At 36.5% G+C, this 22,131-nt stretch overlaps 1 protein-coding gene across 1 annotated transcript in view; it reads left to right on the top strand.

Moving 5' to 3' along the window:
• LOC306844855 (ribonucleoprotein PTB-binding 2-like) overlaps positions 1-22,131 on the top strand; it is a gene marked incomplete at its 5' end in the record, with an annotated part of 66,261 nt that overhangs the window by 19,631 nt on the left and 24,499 nt on the right. Inside the window, 1 exon segment of the mRNA XM_079377270.1 lies at positions 10,603-11,075. Within this exon segment, the coding sequence (XP_079233396.1) occupies positions 10,603-11,075 (473 nt within the window).

Here is a 22,131-nt window from a genome sequence, read left to right as displayed (position 1 = left end):
TTTTACCAGAGTGCATGGTTTGTAAACCAGTACATTTTGACTAGGGGTGGGCGATATGACCAAAATCTTATAACACAATACGAGTAATTTTATTAGACGATATTACAATATAGTTATTTTTGCTTTAAATAAGGTCTTTATGATATCAAAATTTTTGATACCAAAATATAATTCTTGTCTCCAGCATCACTATCACAAAAAAACTAATACTAGCCTAAATGAAAAAAAAAAGCTCAAGCTCACTGAAGACAAGTAAACAGTCAGCGATTAAATAAGAATAAGAATAAGCAATAGGACAAAAGAACTACAGTACAACAAAATATATAAAAATAATAATAATAAAATTGCAAGTAATCAAATGTATAAAAACACTGCATCTTCTCCACTGTGTAAATTAAATATATAGTTTTAATATATTTTATTATATATATTTTTTCTTATTAAAGTTGAAAAAGTGATTTAGTCAAGAGCAGTGAGAGATTTTGTCTCTTTTGTTGTTTGATTAACATGAATGACAGACAGCAGGAATATTAGACTCGAATTTACACGTTTTCTTTCTCAGATGTTTGCTTTCACTAAATTACTGTGTTTACGAGGTTACTTGCAAATACCAGCATTTTGACACATACAAGTATGTGTATTTAACTGTTCGAGGCCTAAAGCAGCAAAAATAACTGCTGCAGCCTATGAGCACAGTCTTTACGTGCGCACATCTCTCTGACAGCACTTAGAAAAGGTTTCTCAGACTGCGCATGCATATAGCAAAATAAGTTCTCTTTCACTGCTGATTGTGTTCAGTTCTTACAGTGACTTGAACCACAATGCTTAAAAATGCATGGCAATGGTAAGTTTTTGTGACCGTGTAGCAACATCACGTGAGTGTGTAACCGTCATATAGACGATAGTCAAACATATCTACTGGTTGACAGATTTCTACTGGTTAATCATGTCTACCAGTATATCACCCACCCTTAATTCTGACATTTGCATCTGCAGTTCTATAGCTTTTCTAATGTAGTAAACTTTCTCGATAGCTCACCCGGTACAGCATTGCACTTGTGAAGTGCTCAGGTACGAGCCCTGTAAAACATAAATCATAATAAAAGAGCTCAAAGATGTGTAAAAGCAAAGCAAAGAGACATAGGATGTGTGTTGTGTTCTGTTATTTTCATGTTTAATTCAGTCTGCAATCTCAGAGTTGAGAGCTGAGCCACAGCATTTCTTGTGCTGTTACACTATAATAATAATAAATATAAATAAATAATAATTAGGAATAGATATGCAAGCAAAAACTGATTGCGATGGAATGGAAGTACCACTTTTTATATAAAGATGATAGGATGAACAAGTCTTTCAACAAATCGACTTTTTAATATCACCAAAACCTATATTTAATACTTTTTTAGTTGTCATATTATTTCATTTCATTCATTTCGATTATCACTGGTGATCGGTTCTACTTCCACATCTTAAATTAAACAATTTTCAGAGCATTTTGATCCATCTCCAATAAAAACAGATTCATTTCCGAAGCCTGATTTTACACTATAGATACCAGATAAGTGTGTCTGTTTGTTCTTTTGCATGTTCATCAGAATACATACCCCAAATCTGCAGTATAGCAGCTGTCAGCTTTGTTGGGTGATTTCAGTGGTAATTGACATGCTGAGATATAGCAAGCGGATGCCAAAATCTGTGTGTGTGTTGTAGTGTTATATTAAACATTAGGTCAGGTGACCTTACAATTGATATAGTTGCAGTCAGGAACTACAGGTATGCATGTGTGTTTGTGTATCTCTGACCTGCCAGCTGACAAGCCATAAAATACTAGTTGGATCACAGAGTGTCTGTCTGCATGTTTGTGATAGTTTGTATGTACGTCTGCCTGACTGCTTGATAATTGACATGCTGTAAAGCAGCAGGGGAAGGCTTGTTTGTGCTCTGTCGCTGAAGGCAGCTAGTGGGGGGAGGACACTCTGTCAAGGCACAGCCTGAAGGACCCAAACTTGGCCCGGCGCTGATGGCCTTGGTCTGCTAAGATATTGCAGCCATCTGGTAACGACACCCAGTCTGAACGGAGCCTAACAAGCCATAACGAGCACAGTACCAGGGCAGAGCTGCGTTGTCTGCTCTTTGCCACAGTCATAGTTGTAAACTAAAACCACAGTGATTGCATGTGTCTGTGTCACAGTGGCTGAATCCTCATTCACGGTGCTGCAGTGTTTAGCATCGCAGATTAAGTATAGTACAAGTCAAAGGTGTTTCTGGGATTTCACTCAGGGACCTCAGCTTGTTCAACTGAAATATTTAGTTGCACTTTTTTTATTTTTAGGGCTCTGTTTACACCTGATATTAAAATGAGTTATTAAAATCCGATTACAAGTGGACAATGCTAAATACAGGTGTAAACGGGGTGTGAAACCCTTTGTTTTGAGCTTTCGATCACTCCAAAAACACATTAGACTGGGTTGCTTTCGTTGTGTAGATGGTCATGTGGTTGAACGTGTTTGAACATTCACAAAAGCCACTTGGCTGTCTGAAATAGTAAGTTTGGTTTAATGGTGAATAATGCAACACAGACTCACAGCGTTCAGTGTAGTTTTGCAGCGATTAGAGCAGAAACAAAACATGCTGCTTTCTGTATAATTTTCCATCGTCTCTTCTTGCATTTGTAAGTATGATCTTGTTTGATCAGAAAAGCCCATATATACACCTGCCCCACAGACCCTTCCCTCAAAGAAATCAGGAAATTGGTTTTAAGCTGCAGTCTGTAAGTTCGCCATCTCTGTTTGAAAACCTGGAATTGCAGCTCTGTGCGGAATTATCTTCCGTGCGTGGGGTTGTGCTTCGGCACGGTTCCAGCACGAATGAATCTAATGTTTTGAGGAGTATGTGTGTCAGTCTGTCAGTCACTACACCAGTGTGGATAGTGTTCTTAGGAGTCCCAGATTCTAGCCTACGTCTTGGAAAATATGACCCAAATAAGAATTTTCACCGTATATTGCCATCTGAACAAGTAACAAGTTTGCCACCTTTGTTCTGACCAACTGAGGAAAAAAGCATTACAATAAATTGCGCAACCAATGGTAATTAAATCTAACGATCGGTTAGGTCAGATCACATCAAACCGTGCAAATTATTATTATTGTTATACTTCTCAAATTATTAATGTTTTTTTTTTATTATATTTTTGGGCTTTTTATGCCTTTATTAGATAGGACAGTAGTAGAGAGCAGACAGGAAAGCATTGGGTGGAGAGAGGGGGCGGGATTGGCAAAGGACCTCGAGACGGAATCGAACTCTGGTTGCCAGTTGCGCTATATGTCGACTCAAATTATTAATGTTAACAACATCAGCATTGCGTGACAATGAGTATAGTATAGTGTGTATTAGCTTGTAGATTTCAATTTCTGTACAGTCTAATCTAATTCTCATGCCATTCGAATTTCATATAAAGAAATTCTTTTAACCCAAAAAGCAAACTATGCTCCTTTCGAACTGGTTGCCTTTAAAATAAAAATCTTGTGTAATCCCAGGCTATCTGTAATCAGAAGCCCATTTAAAAATATAATTGAATAAATAGAATATAATTTAGTTTCATAAACACATAGTTAGGGCTGGGTATCGAGTTCGATACTTTTTAGGCACCGACCGAATTGCCTCGATACCACCGAGTATCGAAAAACGTCTTGTCGTTCGGTACCAAATTTCGATACCTAAGGGGTTAATCTCATCACCGTCAGTGAGCCAATAATCCTGCAGCACTAGGTGTGTTTGACTAGAAGCGACGACGTGCAGATTGATCAGTGTTTGGCCTCCGCAAGATCGTTTCGAAAGCGCACGGAGCAGTCCGCTCTTTATATCGCGCGGTTTGTTTACTAACGTTGCACACAGACTGACGCTCGCGGTGATTTCAGCGTCTGCCGTCTCACGAAATGAGGACATAAACACATGAACAACATCTCTAGACCTGCTCTGAGACTCACTTCATGAGCATTTTAGCGTTTGATTCGAGGAAAACTAGCGTCATATCATATACACACAGAACTGTAAAGGTATTCCAGGCAACCCGTCAAAATAAAAGTTCGGTTTAACTCGGAAGAAATAAATTAATATTGTTCAGCAGACAGTACATACTGCTACTACTAGGCTACTATTAAAATTATTAAAACTTTATTTTTTTTTTAGTAATGATCACACAACAGTTATTCCATGTTTTAATTTTAATAGTAAACCCCCTTTGTTTGCCAAAATAAATAAACTTTGATTTTCAATAATTTAAAGATAAATTAAATTAATGTTTTATGTCTTCATTTGAAAACCAGATACAGAAAAATAAAACATTTCATAAGGCTATTTTAAGAATAAATTTAAATAAACTTAGTTGTTTTTATGCATTCAAATAATTAGACATACTTCACCAGAATTTAATAACAATAAAACATGTGGTGAAAGAAAATAAAACACCCACTTATGAAAGTGGATGAAGATTTTAAATTTCTTGAAGTCTTTAACAACCTAGAAATGATGATTCTGTCTGAGCTATGTGTTTTAAAATGAACACGCACTAATGTAAACATAGCCTAACAGATGGTTAAACCGATGGTTGTTCCTTTGTGCAGTGGCTCAGGAGATGAGGCTTTGAGTCTGTATAAATATCAACAAGCTAAAAAAAATAGTTTTTTAAGATAATGTAATCTTATTAATGGTATCGAAAAAAGTATCGTTCAGGAACCGGTATCGAACTCAAGGTATCGGTATCGGTATCGATATCGAAATTTTTTGAACGATACCCAGCCCTACACATAATCTTTTCTGGATTACAATCCACCATCAAAATGATACATTTAATTATTCTAGCTGCTCTGAGAAAAGGCTAAATTATCCGTCACTTGCAGGATCCTCACATGCGATAGCCTACTAGCCGGGATAACTTGTTTATGTTTACAGACGTGATGTACTGATGCAGTGCCATGCTCGAATCTCCCGTGAAAACCTATCCGTACCACTCAAATTAGAAAACATTATTATAAGCTAACCGTTGTGAATCAGGCTAAAGTAAGGTGATAGTTTTGAACACTGACTGGTTATGTACTTTCTCAAATATTGATTTTGGATAATTTTTAACCCAAAAAAGTTACAGACTGCAGCTTTAAAGTGAAGGAGGAAAAAAATAAATAAATAGCAGGTGTAAACAGGAATGTGTCTCTCTTGTCTACTAATCCAATTGACCAAAATGCATCTTAATACCAGGTGTAAACATGGAATAGAATGAAGATTTGATCATACAAAATAGGGGTCGACCGATTATCGGCCTGGCCGATTATTGGCACCGATATTAAGCATTTTTATGATAATCGGTATCGGTCATTTTCAAAATCGATGTGCCGATAAAATTATTTAAATTTGAAACGTGCTATTTGGCTCTGATGCAGCCTGTCGGAACTCACCACTCTGTGGCCTAGAGCAGTCTCCGCCCACCGCGCATCTGATTTGTTGAGAGTCAGGGGTCCAACCAATCAACGTGGAAGACTAAAGGCACTCTCACACCGAAAGCGCTTGCTAACTGGTGCTGCTTCATCACGCATCAGTTATCTCTCAAAGGCAGCATCAGACGTTGCTCAAGTTGCAATAAATTACAATCCACTACACTGAACTTGTAAAAACCTCAATTTTATCTGTTTATGGTGGGAATGGGGGAAACGCATGGGGAATCACGGAATCCAGTCATATAAATAGCATTTACTGTATAACGCGGAGTCACGGAATTAGTCAAAGTTTGGATGAATTAATCAAAAGTAGGTCAGTAGTACACTTAAATCGACTCACAATCTGAAGTGAGTGAAGTGACATTCAGCCAAGTATGGTGACCCATACTCGGAATTCGTGCTCTGCATTTAACCCATCCAACGTGCACACACACAGCAGTGAACACACACACACCGTGAACACACACCCGGAGCAGTGGGCAGCCATTTTATGCTGCGGCGCCCGGGGAGCAGTTGGGGGTTCGGTGCCTTGCTCAAGGGCACCTCAGTCGTGGTATTGAGGGTGGAGAGAGCGCTGGACATTCACTCCCCCCACCTACAATTCCTGCCGGCCGGAGACTCGAATCCGCAACCTTTGGATCACGAGTCCAACTCTCTAACCATTAGGCCACGACTTCGACTTCTAATCTGTAAACATTAAGCTGCAAAAAGACTATTTAAATATGAATTATGCATGTTCGGCGTGTCTCTGTATATGTGAATGGCACAGATGCGCGGTTTTGACACACACACACACACACTGTGCGCGACGCTCGCGGTGTTTTCCGCATCTGCCATGTCACTAAATGAGGACATAAATATATGAACATCATCCCCAGAACTGCTCTGAGAGTTACTTCATGAGCATTTGACTGTTTTGTTTGAGTAAAACGGTCTTCATATCATAAATAGGCTACAGAAATTTAAGAGGTCCTCATTACAACCCGTCAAAATAAAAGTTTGGTTTATTTACTAATACTACTACAATTATTACAACTTTTGTTTAAACGAACAATCACACAATACGCTATTTCTTCCATGTTTTAATTTTAATAGTAAACCCATTTGTTTGCCAAATTTGAGTTTAACTCTCATTTGATTAAAAGATCAATTAAATTAATGTTTTATGCCTTCATTTGCACTGCACTGTAAATGAAAACTAATGAAAATTACTGTCACATAGGCCAAGATTATGATGACGGAAATTGGGACATTTCAATAGGCTATTGAACCAAGTGAGCCTATAACAGGCTATTAGTGTTATAGTTTCATTAAAATAGTTGCGGTCTTCTTCGCAACTTCTACAATGGAGCTATAATACCCTATTATTTAAACTTATTATTGCACTTTTTAAATTAATCAATTGATGTGCATTAGATGATGAATTGAATAGTCCCCTCTTGTAGGTTATGATTTAGTCAACCGAAAATAATTAATGAAGAATTATGAGAGGTTATGCTATTACACATACATTTCTAACATGTAAATTATTGAAGCCAAATACTTACATTTCCCCAAGCTGTTTAGCTTTAGTATTTAGTATTCATAGGCTTAATCATGAAGCATACAGTGGCCCCACTTTTAACTCTCTCTTTATATATTACCCTTATTGTAGATGGATGCATGGGGGAAGACAAGAGTAAGAAGTGCAACCAACACTAGGGAAGGCCATTTTTGTCAGAGCCCTTGTTATTCTTAATTTTGACATTCATTTTAATTTTTACACCAGACATATATATCGGTTCAATATATTGGTTATCGGTCTACTTGATCTGTAATAATCGGCATCGGCCCTGAAAAACACATATCGGTCGACCCCTAATACAAAATTTTGGGATGAGAATTATAACAAACTTTTACATTTTTATGGGTCTGAAACATCATGATTTGTTCCTCATATTTTAACTTTGGTGGCTTACATATATTACCGTTCAAAGGTTTTTAAAGAAGTTTCTTATGCTCATCAATGCTACATTTATTTAATCAAAAATACAGTAAAACTGTGATAAAAATATAAATAACTGTTTATCTGTTTTAATATATTTTTCAAATGTAATTTATTCCTCTGATGGCAAAGCTGAATTTTCAGCCACTGTTACTCCAGTCTTCAGTGATCTTTCAGAAACCATTAGAAGCATTGCTTATTATCAGTTCTGCTGCCTAATATTTTTTGTGAAAACTATTTTTTTTAATAATTTGTTGATGAATAGAAAGTTTAAAAGGACAGAATTTATTTGAAATATAATTTTTGCAATGTAAAAGTCTTTACTATCACTTTTATACATACAGTTATTGCATTATTGCTGAATGAAAGTAATAATTTATTTAACGAAAACAAAATATAATGATAATAATGACCCCAAACTTTGGAACAGTGCTGCGGTTTTGATCTTAAAAGGTCAGACAAATATTTTTGGATTTTGTAAACTATCCTCTGGAGGTACAACGGTTGTGGTTTGTATGTTTTTGATTTCATGCATGTTATTTAAAACGGTGAGTGTCACTTTATCATTTTTACCCTTGTCCTGATTTTTTTCTACTCTGCAAAGCCTATTTGTACTCATATTTTGCACTCTGTGAGTGTTCATTTTGGGCCCTGACTTCAACATTTCCAAAACCAACAAAATAACAATCATGTAATATTCCTCTCTCTCAATTTTTGCTGGTGTGCCAATGTTTACCCTTCCGCCTTTCAAAAGTGGCACAAGGTTTCTGACCCCTCATTTGTGTTTGCTAGATATTACATGTCATGCATGCAACAAAGCAGTCTCTTGGTATCAAGATGTAAATTCATGAAATAGTGGGATCTAGTACAACTTTCTCATTGCCAAAGAAGTGCATTGAGTGTTTAGCAGAAATATAGAAATTTTGCCAGTTAGCTAGATAGTTGGAATGGACAGCCTGGACAGAAGCGACTGAATCAATCATCTAACCCCATGCTAACAGATACAAGCCCATTCTTGTTTTAAATGCTGTGATCTTTCACACCCTGGCTTAATGAATCTCAATGAGCTCTCACAGTGTGAGTAGAGCTCATGTTGTACACTAGAGTAGCTGAGTGAGTGTTACTCCTCCCCAGCATATTATCATCTCAGAGCTAACGAAAAGTCTAATGAGTGTAATAAGAACAGGGAAACGGAGCACAGACAATGCTCATGGGATGAGGAGGCTCAACGCTGTGATTTGCTGTAATTGTTGTGCCTTTGTTTTGTGATGTTTCTAGAATCCAATGATAAACGTTTCAATCTAGACTCAACTGACCACAAAAGAAGCCGTGAAAGATCTGCAGTAGACATCTTCTATTGACAGCTGAACCACGTCATGCTATTAATGTTTATGTCAGACCCTGTGTAGCGCTTATTAATGACTCCACTGTACATTAATGAGTCATTTTAGATGTCTCATGGCAGAAGAATTATAGGCTTTATGCTGTTACAATAAAGCCCCCACTACAGAACCCTCCCTAACTCGACTTTGCCAGGAAAAAAAAACTAATAACTGTCACAGAATGAGACGAAGGCTATAATCAGGTTCCTGTGTTTTAAAAAATGGCCGTCTCAGTGCTGTCACCAGCTAAAGTGGCTGTGATTTCTAAGATTATTGTGTTAGCTGCTCTTTGTTCACTCTGTATTTTCTCTTTGTCGGATAAGAAAATGCCTAGCTATGCTTCATTTACTCTAGTTAAAAGGAAGGGAGGAATGAGGGGGCTGGAGAAGGAGAAGTCTAAACGAGATTAACTTCTATGGATCAAGGGTCTGCGTGAAACTATTTACAATAGTTATATACTATTTATTCTAAAAGATTACTGTAGTTTTAACGGATTGTCACTGTGTATTATAAAGGGCTCTACAGGTTCAGCAGCAGTTAAAGGGCTGATTAATTTCTGAGGGGGTGGAAAGCATCCAATTAGTTCTTGCTAAAAAATTTACTGGGAAATAATGCAACAGACTCATTTACTGTATAAATAGCATAAATGTCATAAACTGGGTTTTGTGCTCAAATTCTGGATAATTGCAAGTAATGTGCGAAACATATTCAGAATTAGATTTTACTGTATGTGGAACTAAACAACATATTTTATTCCTTGGCAAGAGTGATAGACATATTTTCAAACAATTTATGCCCTGTTTTTTTAAATCATGTTAAATCCTTTTATGTTTGATAATTAAATCGACAGAATTCTTGTGAAGTTAATTACATGTTTTAATTGAATTTAATGGTAATTAAGGATTATTTTATGACAGGCTCACTGTGCTGACACATTTCCAGGAGACATATGCCAATCCAATAGGCAATCTGTAAAGTTTTAGTTTTTACATTTTTTTTATTGAAATAGAAGACTGAGAAGAATAAGATACAGGTCAGGATGAATCAGAAGTAACTGCAGATCTTTTATGCCAAATTGTGAAATACATTATCGGTTGTTGATTTAGATTTTAAGATGTGGGCGTGGCATTTAAAAATGGAGACAAATGTGATCTTGAAGGTACAGGGATTAAGTGGACAAAATGATTTTGGAAAAGTCTGGCATGCCTCACCTAAGAGAAGTCTGTTGTTTTCATTTGAAGATTGAGTTAAAAAGGCATGGATGTATAGTTCACAATAAGATCAATGCATTTCAAAAATGTTTCATGCTGACTTTAAGTTGTATGCATAGAAGGAACTTTGTGAATTACGTGTATTATATGTTTGGTAAAATTGTGATATATGAGCGAGGATGCTTGCACTGGAATTGAACTTTTTTAAGGTTGTGCTGCCTATTCGCTGCAGTTAACATCAGTGTCGGATCATAGAGAGTCAATGTTTACTTCCGCAAAGTTCTTGTCCACAGTCTGCAACTGCAATTTTTTAATGTCATATTTTGATTTTTTTTCTGGCCTGTATGTTAATTTGTGTTTTTTCCATTTGTGTTTTGTTAGACTCAGCGTGATCCACAATTTTAGTTCTTACTTACTCACAGGATATAATACTACTCTTGTTGGTTTTTACACTCAAGATCCATAGTATTTGCTGTTTGAGTGTTTTATTAATGTGTTTTTTGTGTATGTGTGTTTATGTGTGTGTGTCTCACTAGCCTTTGTAACTCTTCTAAATGGCGGCCAGGCACAGGATGCCATCCGAACTCTGCACCAGACATCAGTCCGAGGCCGTGACATCACCGTCCAGCTTCAGCCCACGGACTCTCTCCTGTGTGTCACCAACCTGCCCTACACTGTCACTGCCAGCCAGTTTCAGGAGCTGGTGCGCTCCTATGGCAACATTGAACGCTGTTTCCTGGTGTACAGCGACCTTACAGGCCACTCCAAAGGCTACGGCTTTGTGGAGTACATGAAGAAGGACTCGGCCTCCAGGGCACGGTCAGAACTCTTGGGCAAACCGCTGGGCGACCGTGCACTCATGGTGCAGTGGGCTGACGTCAACCAGCTGACCTCTGCTGACCACCTCCACTCCAAGTGCCTATGCGTGGATCGCCTGCCGCTAGATTTTGAAGACTCGGAGGAGCTGGCACACATTTTTTCAGAAAGCTACAAACCCGTCTTCTGCCAGGTGAGATGTGAAGAAAAGTAACAGGGCGTTTGTATTTAGGCATTTCACCTCCACCGACATGGCTGGAAAGAATTATTTTATAGAAAAAATTATTTGGTGAAGTAAAGGTGATAATATTTCTTAGTCCAACAGAGAAATTATTTCTGTAGGGCTACTGCAGTCCAGCGGAATGTGTTGCCACTTGCAGACTTTTAAAGAGATAGTTCCCCCCAAAATGAAAATTTTGTCATTTAATCACCCTCATGTTTGTTTCAAACTTGTATGACTTTCTTTATTCTGTGGAACACAAAAGGAGAAGTTTAGCGCATTGTTTCTGGTGCTGTTGTTTATACAATGAAAGTGAAAAAATGGGAACTGTCAAGCTTCAGAAATTACATAAAAACACCCATAAAAGTTTGTGAGACAAATCAGTTCAGTAACTGCTAAAGTGCTTTTGATTCACTTAAAAGAACCAGCTCATTTGAGCCATTTATCTAGGAATCTGGCCACAATGATTGTGCTGTATGTTTTTGAATAACATAAAAATGGCTTATAGAGCCATTTGTTTGGGAATCAGACTAAACTGATTGTGCTGAGCTTTTCTTATTCATAAAAGAAATGGCTCATGAGAGTAATATTTTTATTTTTTCCGGTAAAAAGACTACACTGATTGTTATGTATGTTTTTTCACTTAAAAGAACTGAAAGAATATAAAAGAATATAAGAGTAATTTGTTCAGGAATCGGAATACACTGTGTTTTATTTATTAACTTAAACATTTAATTTGCTAAAAAGAACTGATGAGTTTTTCTGATTTACTTAAAGAAATGGCTCATGAGAGTCATCTGTTTTAGAATCTAAGGCTACGTCCACACGAAGCCAGATTTCTCCCTATCCGATCTTTTTTTTTGCCTCAAATTCCATAAACACGGAGTCGTCTCAGGAAATATCTGCGTACACACAGAATCACTGAAACCGACTGAAAACGATGTAGTACACATGCCAGACCAATATGTGGCGCTGTAATTCTGCCACAGAGATACACAAAAAAACAGAGAAGAAGACTTGGACCATGTGCGTAAACCTTGCGCGCTGAATACAAACTAACACACAAAGCAGAAGATTTTGCTTTAATAAAACTAATGAGCTCAGTGGGTTCTGCAGCACGAACACAGGCACGTAGTCTGACATTGTTGTTGTTGTTGTTGTCGCTATTATGTGACGTAGCGGTGTCTGATTAGGGGCGAGACGTGGGCTGATGACGTCATCGTTTCAGAAAATATACGGATTCGCCGTCCACACGAAAACGTGAAAACGGCGTTTTCAAATTTATCCACCCTGGGACCCGGTTCCAGGGTGGATAAATATTTCGAAGAGTGAAATATTTCACTCTTCGAAAACGCCGGATTCGTGTGGACGAAATGCCTATACGGTAAAAAATGTATGCGTATACCGTCTTCGTGTGGACGGTATACGCCTAATTGCATGGTATGTTTTTGACTTGCTTAAAAAATCAGAAGATAATCATAAGAATCATTCTTTCAGAAATATGCCTTGATTTGAATTTGGCTAAAAAACGGTTTATAAGTGTAGTTCATTTGGGAATCCAAGTACACTGCAATGGATTTTTCTGATTGAAGAAAAGAAATTAAACTCATTAATTTTAATCAGAAATGGCTCATAAGGGTAATTAGTTCAGGAATCAGACTACACTGGTCACACATTTCTTCATTACCATCATTTGGTTCCAGTAATTTTTTGGAACCGTTTCTGAATGCAACCCGTTTTTTTCTGTTCCAAACCTAGTCATTAGAGAAGCACTGATGATCTGATTGTGGCTTCAGAGGTTGAGTTCTGTTGCCAGACTTGGTGATGAGGACTTGTGTGGAAACCCTACCCAGCCTTCACTTCACTGTCTCCACTGTGTTAATAAGAGGGAGCTTTTCACCATGCAAACCTTCTCCAGAAATCAATACCGCCCAGGAAAACTGCCTTTAAGTGCTAATGCAGGATACGGTTTCCTCAACCTCCATCCTAATCAAAACCATTAATGCTAAAGGGCAACACTGACTTTAGATCTACAGTTAAGGCCAACACAGAAATCAATACGCTACACCCTCTCAATCTCACAAAGCTTTGCAGCAGCACTAAACCCACACCATCTGCTGGAGTGTTTGAGATTCATCAAGCTCTCAGGACTTTGACCTCAAATTGCATCACTGTGCTCTCAGGCCTCTTTAATACTCAAGCTTTGCTTCAAGAATCAATAATGGAGCTCTCTGAATATTGCCGCCCCCACTACTGTACAGGAATGAGATAACTCGATGAACTGCGCCAGTGATTCAGCTCATTTCTGTGCAGGAGATGCTGGGAAATAAGATGCAAAATGTGCCTCATGTCGACAGAAAATGTCTCATCAATATTTAGGAGGTTTTTAATGATCTAAAAGCTTTTTTTAAAACTGGATGATGATTGGAAAGAGTGACTCTAGTAATGTGTTCTCCTAATTGGAGTTCTTCAACGCAGCTGTTTAGATATATGGAGTTATTTCAGGGTTTATTCAGTCCTTCTGTTGTAACAGCGCAGTGGTTTTCAAACCTTTTCAGGCGGTTGATCAATTTAAAAGTAAAACACAAAAACAGCAGACCATTTCACCACCCCAAACTATATAATATGTATATATAAATTTACCCTCAGTTTCACTTTTACAATTTTTCTAGACTGCTGTTTTGCTTATTTCATTGAAATTCAAATAAACTGCAAATGAACTAGATGTGAATTAAACTAAATGAGCCAGCTGTTCACTATTTATGAAGTTTAACTAGACAACTTGTATCCACTAACGCATAGATGACATTATTGAAGTGATACAACAGAAAAACGATATTACAAATGAATTTTAACAGTTGTTTAATTCATTGTTAATCAGAGTATTTTAATCAGTTATTAATCAAATTGCTCAGTAGTGGTGTTTTTTATCAATTTGATTTATTTGTTAAAACACTTAAATCTTATTCACACACACTGTGCATATACCTGGGATGTCTCAGTTGATCACAAACCACACAAGAACCAATTATGAGGCAGAATATCTCCTTAGTGTTCCTTGAAGCAAAGTCATACTGACATGAGGGTGAGTAAATGACTTTTACTGGCTTAAAGTCAGGTTAGCTTGATCATAGTTCTCATTTCGAGAGATGACGAGGTCATGTTTGACTCTACACACATGATGCAGAAGTGTTTTTCTCAAAACTACTATGGTGTGATATGACGTGACAAAACTCTTGAGTTTAGTTGACAGGAAATGTCGGCTTTAATAGATGTTTGAAAATGCATCTTTTTTTCTCTTTTACATCTCACCTTGTCACTCATTCATTTCGCAGTCCCCCTCCCTTCTGTCAACTCTCTTCCTTTTGCCTTTCTTTTAGAGAAAGACAGCTGCAGTTATGTTATTAGATGACTCAGCGCGTCTATGATGGGCATATTCTGACCCTGGCACATACGAGGGACTCACATACACACAAAGACTGACAGCTGGACGCACACACAGTGCATCCAGATATATTTAGTTGGATGTGATTCATCGCAAGTGGAGAATTATGATTTTGTTATTGCTGTTTTCTGTTTTTCTTTCTTCATTCCTTCCCCTCCCTCTCTTTGTCTGCTCTCTGTTTGTCTCTGAGTTTATCTTTATGTTTCCTTTCGGCTGATATGAAGGTCAACTCATCTGCTGACCCGTGACCTGACACCCTCAGTAGATTTTGAAGGCTGTCATAACACACCCACAAACAAACATGCCACTTTTTAAGACAACTTCCTTCTTAAAGATGGAATATGAAGACGCACACAGTATATACTTTTAATATAAGTAACCATGAATGTTTAATGTCTAAAAATATTCAAATTGATCGTACAGATTAAGTGATGTGATTTTTAATGCTGCTGCATTATTAATGGCCACATGTAGGTCATTTGAAAAATGTATACATCCATTTAGATGTTTGGATTGACATGCTTTCAAATTTATCCCTTATTGTTTTGCTGTACATGCATTTTTGCACTGCTCTTATTTTTTATTATATCACTTTGGTTTAGTGCTTGCATGTTGTGTATGCATATATCTGTCATTGTTTTATTACCAGGTTGTGATGTTTCTACTTGGTATATAAAGATGTTCAACATGATACATGTTTACAAATACAATTTGTCTGCTTAGACCAGTGTAATTTTACTCTTAACTATATACTATTATGATACAATATTTTAATATATTGAATTTAATTTAATTTTAGTTTAAGTAATTTTGTTATGTGCTTTTGTTGATTTTCTATTATTATTTTGAATACTTCAGTTTAGCTTTAATTTATTTTTTATTTCAATTTTAGTTTTAGTTGTTGTGATAAAACTTATTTAATTACAGTTAGTTGCTACATTAGTTTGACAACATTTCTTATTTTTGTTTTTCTAAGTTTCTAAGTGTTTCATCTAATATTTGTTTGAAGTTATTTTATTTAAAAGCTTTAGTTTTGGTTAACAATAACACCACTGGTTTACTATACCAGTGCAGATAAATATAGCATACTGTCTGGATAAAAATGCAAATTCAATTTCCGTTTTTGACACCTGGTTGTTACAGAGAAGAAAGGACGTTAAACAGTATTTGCATGTTTTCAAACAGCCATTACAGTTTTGTGTTCGCTATGTTGTTTATCTAACAACAGTAAATGCATTAATATGGAGACAGGAGAGCTGTTTTCTGGATTCTTCTTATCGAAACAATATGTTTGTGAGAGTCACCAAGTCAATTTATGTAATAGCAATGGTTCTGGATTAGTTCACTTTCAAATGAAAATTTCCTGATAGTTTACTCACCCCCATGTCATCCAAGATGTTTATGTATTTCTTTCTTCAGTCGAAAAGAAATTAAGGTTTTTGATGAAAACATTCCAGGAATCTTCTCCATATAGTGAATGGACTCCAAACGGTTGAAGGTCAAACTTACAGTTTCAGTGCAGCTTGAAAGGGCTATAAACGATACCAGACAATGAATAAGGGTCTTATCTAGCTAAACGATCGGTCATGTAAAAAAATAAAATAAAAATGTATATGCTCTATAAACACAAATGCTTGCCTGTTCTGCGATACGCGGTCATGACGTTGAAAAGGTCACGCTTGACGTAGGCGGAAGCACCGAGTCAGTGTTTACAAGTTGAACGTGTAAATATTAAGTCAAACGCCGTTTACAAAAAAAGGGAGTTACAACTCAACGAGTTTCCAAGGTAAAACAACGATGTTGGACGATTTTTAACTTGGAGGAGAAGATGAGATGGATCCTACGTCAAGCGTGACCTTTTCAAAGTCACGAACGCGGATTGTGTTTATAAAGCATATAATTTTTTTTATTTTTTTTTTTTATGACCGATCGTTGAATTCATCGTCTGGTATCGTTTATAGCCCTTTGAAGCTGCACTGAAACTGTAATTTTGACCTTCTATCTAGCCATATCTAAGCATTAGAACATCTTCTCAAGGTGGACTCTTGTGACTTTGGGCAGTTTAAAGAGATCACTGGGGGCCGTAGAGATGGTTTAGTATGGGCAAACACTGCCTACATTTTCTTATTTTCTTCCCAAAAAACTTATACCAAGTTACATACTGTAAGGCTGAATTTTTTTCATAATTCACCACTGCCTTGACATTATTCTTTCATTCATACTGCCTTTTTTCTCCGAATCCCACTGGGGTCTTTCTATTGCTCTCAAAGGTCAGCCATTTATAAGAGGAAATAGAACATGTCCAAGCCAGAGGGAACACGCCATGTAGACATCCAGATACAATATTTGCTTTTAATGGAGTACTTTATGGTTTACTTTCTACTGTTTGTGTGTTTAAATGGAAGTGGTTGCTGTATTGATTTTTCTGGCCTGAGGTCAGTAATGGCTGGCGGTTGACATCTCAGTGGGTGTAGTCTCAGCCTCAGACATCATGCCCACAGACTACTGGCAAAATGGGAAACACTTCAGGAATTTTGAAGTGGTCATCTGGTTGAATTCTGCACGGTTTCTGAGAGACTTGTGTGCCGCGACTCCAAACCCTCTCATAGAAGAACAAAGCCGTTGTTTTTACAACTGTGACAATGATCTCATGATCTAATGACATTATTGAATGATTATTTTAGTAGTTGTACGCCGGTCTGTTATTGTAGGAACATTGACTTTACATTTTCACTTCAAAACAAAGCGTGATTGGCTGCTTTACATGTCTGTCGGATGGCTTCATGGGTGGTTCTTGAACAGTGAAAGTTGTGATGAAGGTCTGGCTGTGCAAGACTGTAGTAAGTGTGACTGCACCATATATATAGACACCTGACCACTCTCTCCTTCCTGCCTAGTAAAGTTTTTGTACATATAAGGCCTATCACAGGAAACTCATGGAGCATCATTATTGTGTTAGATTTGTGTCAAGTGCCCTCCAGGATATAGTAGACTCATGACAGAATCAATTTGGGCCAAGAGAGAGCACTTTACCATTTGCGCAGCTCAGCAGGTTTACTGAAAATGTTTTATGCTCCAATTTGTCATACAGAAGCCTGTCATCATATACATACAAATCTACTTCCTGTTTGATTTTGCTAGTCTGTGTGTGTGTGTGGTGTTTTGGCTGCGATAAGAGCCCTGGGTGGTGACAGTTTCTTTTTTTTTTATGTCTCTAAATATCTGTTTTTCGTATTCCATTTCTCTTTTTACTGGGTTTTTTTGAAACAAGAGATGTAACAAGCTCATCTGGGGATGTTTGTTTATGTGTGTGTTTGTGTGCAAATTTGAGAGTCTGAATAGGTGGGCGTTTTAAAAGCAGGAACATGAAACAGAGGAAGCCCATAAAAAAGACAAATTACAAACATAATCTTTTTAATATGAGATTTTTCCAAAACTAAATGGAGAGCAAATAGAGACCTTTCTTATGTTTCCTGCTTCTTAGATTTTTCAAAATTTCACATGTACATTACCATTCAAAATTTAGATTTTTTTTCAATTAATTTTTACTTTTATTCAAGAAGGATCCATTAAATTGAATGAAAGTGACAAAAAGACTTTAGTTTTTTTATTAAATGCTGTTTTTTTATTGATCTATTATTATCTACTACTTAATCTAACTTATCTGTTTATCAGAGAAACCCTAAAAAATATTTCCACCAAAATATTATGCAGAACAGCTGTTTTCAGCATTGATAATAATAGGAAATGTTTCTTGAGCACCAAATCAGCATATTAAAATGATTTCTGAAAGATCTTATCACTGAATACTGGATTAATACCTGCTGAAAATTCTGCTTTACAATCACAGGAATAAACTATATTTAAAAAAATATTAAAATACATTATAGAAACATTAAAAATCTCAAAACTTTGATTAATGTTTGAAATCAAAATTCAGAGGTTCCAGTACTCAAGGGATGTGCAATGTACCTGTTATTAACTGATATTAGGGATTTTTTCAAATGTATTGCATTGGCCAATAATAAATACTTAATCACTGGTTTAAAGGTAGCACTAAAGGTAGAAAAAATAACTCTTTAAGAGCACTATTTATTGAAGCATACTGTAAAGATTGCTTTCCTATTAGAGTGGAAATCATCTCTTATCGGTTGAAATATCTGTGAACTCAATCAAATTCTTTCAAAAACAAATGATCTGCATTAGTGCACATTAATTGTATAGCTCTGTTCTTGTATGGCAATGATTGTCTCATTTGCTTCTTTTACTGTATTCTTCTAAATTTATTTGGGCATCAAAAACAATAAAACACAGAGAAACTGAATTTGGTGGGATGGAGCCACCTGCTACTCGAGCAATTACACACCCGTTCAACTCTAGGTGCCGCTTTAAGTTAATTTACATTTTCACAAATAACTCTGAAAGTTTGGTAACATCCACAGAATTTGTTCTTTTATATTTGACTATTTCAATCATATTCACATGTTTCATCATTGCTGTTTTCTGCTCTCTGCTCTATTCATTTTAAGGAATTTTAGATGAAATATCTGAGTTGACATTTAAATGAAACAAAACTGAAAACTGCTGAGCTATAGGAGAGCAGTAAAATTTTCCTCTGGGAATGGTGTGGATTCAGCGTAGTGTTCGAACGGACACACACACAAATATTTGACACTCTTCCAAATGACGAATGCTTTTCCTTCTCTATATTTAGACTTTTACATACGCTGTCCTGACTGCATTATAACTGGCACAGATAAGCCCGGGTTCCTCCGAGACATACCGCACCACTTATTACTGCCAAGGACGTACGCCCTGTGTGTGTGTGTGTGTGACAGTGTGAAAGAAATATCCAGGCCACACTAGTACATATTACAGATTCATGGTTTCCTCCATTCTCACCAGCATGTATGTATTCATGTCTGTGCATGTGTACATGTATAAGGTCCCGCTTTGAATCTGACTGTGTTTCCCTTTTTGCTTCTATCATCCTTTATGGCTGTCCTCTAATCAGCCCGTCTTCATCTCACATTCTCTCAACATCCTTTCTCTTCTTCGGCGCTCCTTATTTTCCATCTTCTTTGCTGTCACTAGGACATTATCTGTTCATTCATTCACTCACTCTCCAGAGCTCTCTCTCAGCCTCTCTTTCCTCTATCTGTGTTCCCTCAGGAGTCTCATTTCCAACAGAGAAACTGCCAATAGCTGATCAGTTTCTTCCACCCCCTTGCTTTATAGAGTCCCTCGATTCAACCTTCATCCTTTCTTTCTTCATCTATCTCTTTCTTTCTCTCCGGCTGTGTGAAGGCTGTGCAGCAGTGTTTACTGCACTGTTTTTCAGGAGTATCACTTAAAATCAAGCAAAGGAGCCATCTTTCTGAATTATGGTTTGAATCAATTGAGAAGGAGACTGCGCTGTGACATGAAATGTATAATATATCGACATAAAACAAGTTAACAATGTTCCTTTGATTTATCCTTGCACAGATATAAGAAATTAACAGCACAAAATGTGCACAAATCACTTGATTAGTTTGATTCTTTGTAATGAATTAAAGTGAATCAGTCTGAATTAAGCACAGGAGGCATCATTCTAAATCATGGACTTAAATGATAAAGAGATTGAGCAGCAAAAAAATATATACAGTGGTGGCCAAAATTGTTAGAACACTTGACAGATCTGAAATTTCATAATGTTCATGAAACATGCAGATGGTTGCTATGAGCACAATAAATATCAGATGAAGTGAGTCGTACTGTTTTTATCCACTTTTAACTTTAATATTTGGTATGTCCACCTTTTGCAGAAATTACAGCAGCACATCTCTCTGTATATCGACACTATATATTGGCATAGTGACAAAATATTTCCTGAGAACTTCAACACTAACGTTAACCCATACCTTCTGCAACTCATGCCAAAGGCTTTCCTTTGAATGTACAATAGATCTGTCCAGTTTATTTTCCAACTCGCCCCATATTTGCTCGATGAGTTTGAGGTCTGAACTTTGAGGGGGCCAGTCCATCATTTTCAGTGTTCCAGCAGATTCCTTCCGTCGAAGGTACAGTAGTTCTGGCAATAGTTTGTTTTATGGGTATTGTAATGGCCAATTCAACATAAACAACTGAAACCTCTTAACCCTAAAAAGGGCAAAATCATAAAGAGACATCAAAAAATTTATTTATTGCTATTTCCCATCTTATTGGGACTCCAATTATACAATTTCATGATTTTTTTTTCTAAACTTGACTCGTGTTTTGATTTTAATGTTTGTATCCCCCAGGATACGTCTCTGCTTTGGGGGTATGAATTCACTGAAAACAGATCATTTGTTTATCAATGCTTGAAATTCTTGAACGCTTTGGAATACAGACCTAAGGTTGGTTTCTTTTTAAAGAAGACACGTAACAAATTATTGCTGAAGGGAATGCGTTTCAAAAAAAGAAAGTATAAAAACGTTATACAAGTTTAAGTTTTCAGTAATGATAATGTAGTATACAATTTTTTATTTTATATAAAATAAATATTTTTAAAAATATTTTGCACTCTAAAATTGCTATAAAACTCAAAGCCATATGTCTAACCAAATTATTTTCCATATTAAAAGTTGATATCACAAAAACTGTGGTTCTTGAGATTTTGTTTGGGCACTATACTAAAAATAACTCTATTGAATTTTTCGATGCTGTTTTCTGTCATAAATCAGTCAATTTCTGTCACAATATCACTTCTATTAAAAAACAGTCACCAAATATGGAACCCTCTACTTTCAGAACGATTTCCAACAATCACAGAGTCTATATATATATGTTTTTATATCTTGATTTATACCCCTAAAACAAACACGCTTTCAAAATGAAAGAAATAAGAAGATATAAGACCTACAATTTCACTGCTTCTCCCCACAGCTTCTTAAATATTTGTAACCCCTAGGATACGCCAGCCCTTTTAGGGTTAAATATGCCAAGTGTTGTAACAATTTTAGGCACCACTGTAATATATTGACACTAAACAGGTCAACATAAAGTTCTTATCAGTTGTTCTCGCTAATTCACAAATAAAAGAAATGATCAGTATAAAACAACAAAACATTTGATTAGTGTGATTCTGGTCACACTTTATATTAGGTGGCCTTAACTACTATGTACTTACATCAAAAAACAAGTACAATGTACTTACTGTGTTCATATTCTATTGCAAAACACTTCTGCTGCTATTGAGGTGGGATACGGGTAAGGTTAGGGACAGGTTTGGTGGTATGGGTAGGTTTAAAGGTGGGTTAAGGTTTAAGGGATGGGTCAACAGTGTAATTATAAATGTAATTACATAAATTAATTACAGATGTAATTATATATAGGTATTTTTAAAAATATAAGTACAATGTAAAAACATGTATGTACAAAATAAGTGCATTGTACCAAATGATTAATTTAAATGTAAGTACATAGTAGTTAAGGCCACCTAATATAAAGTGGGACCGTGATTCTTTGTAATGAAGTTTGTAATCAGTTTGAATTAAGCACAGGAGTCCTGACTGTTCTGAATCGACTGAATTTGAGGTTAGTGTTTAGAACATGATCCAG

Source organism: Barbus barbus (genome assembly GCF_936440315.1).
Source record: "Barbus barbus genome assembly, chromosome: 25".
Lineage (NCBI taxonomy): Eukaryota > Metazoa > Chordata > Actinopteri > Cypriniformes > Cyprinidae > Barbus > Barbus barbus.
This window is presented reverse-complemented; position numbering and strand designations above follow the sequence as displayed.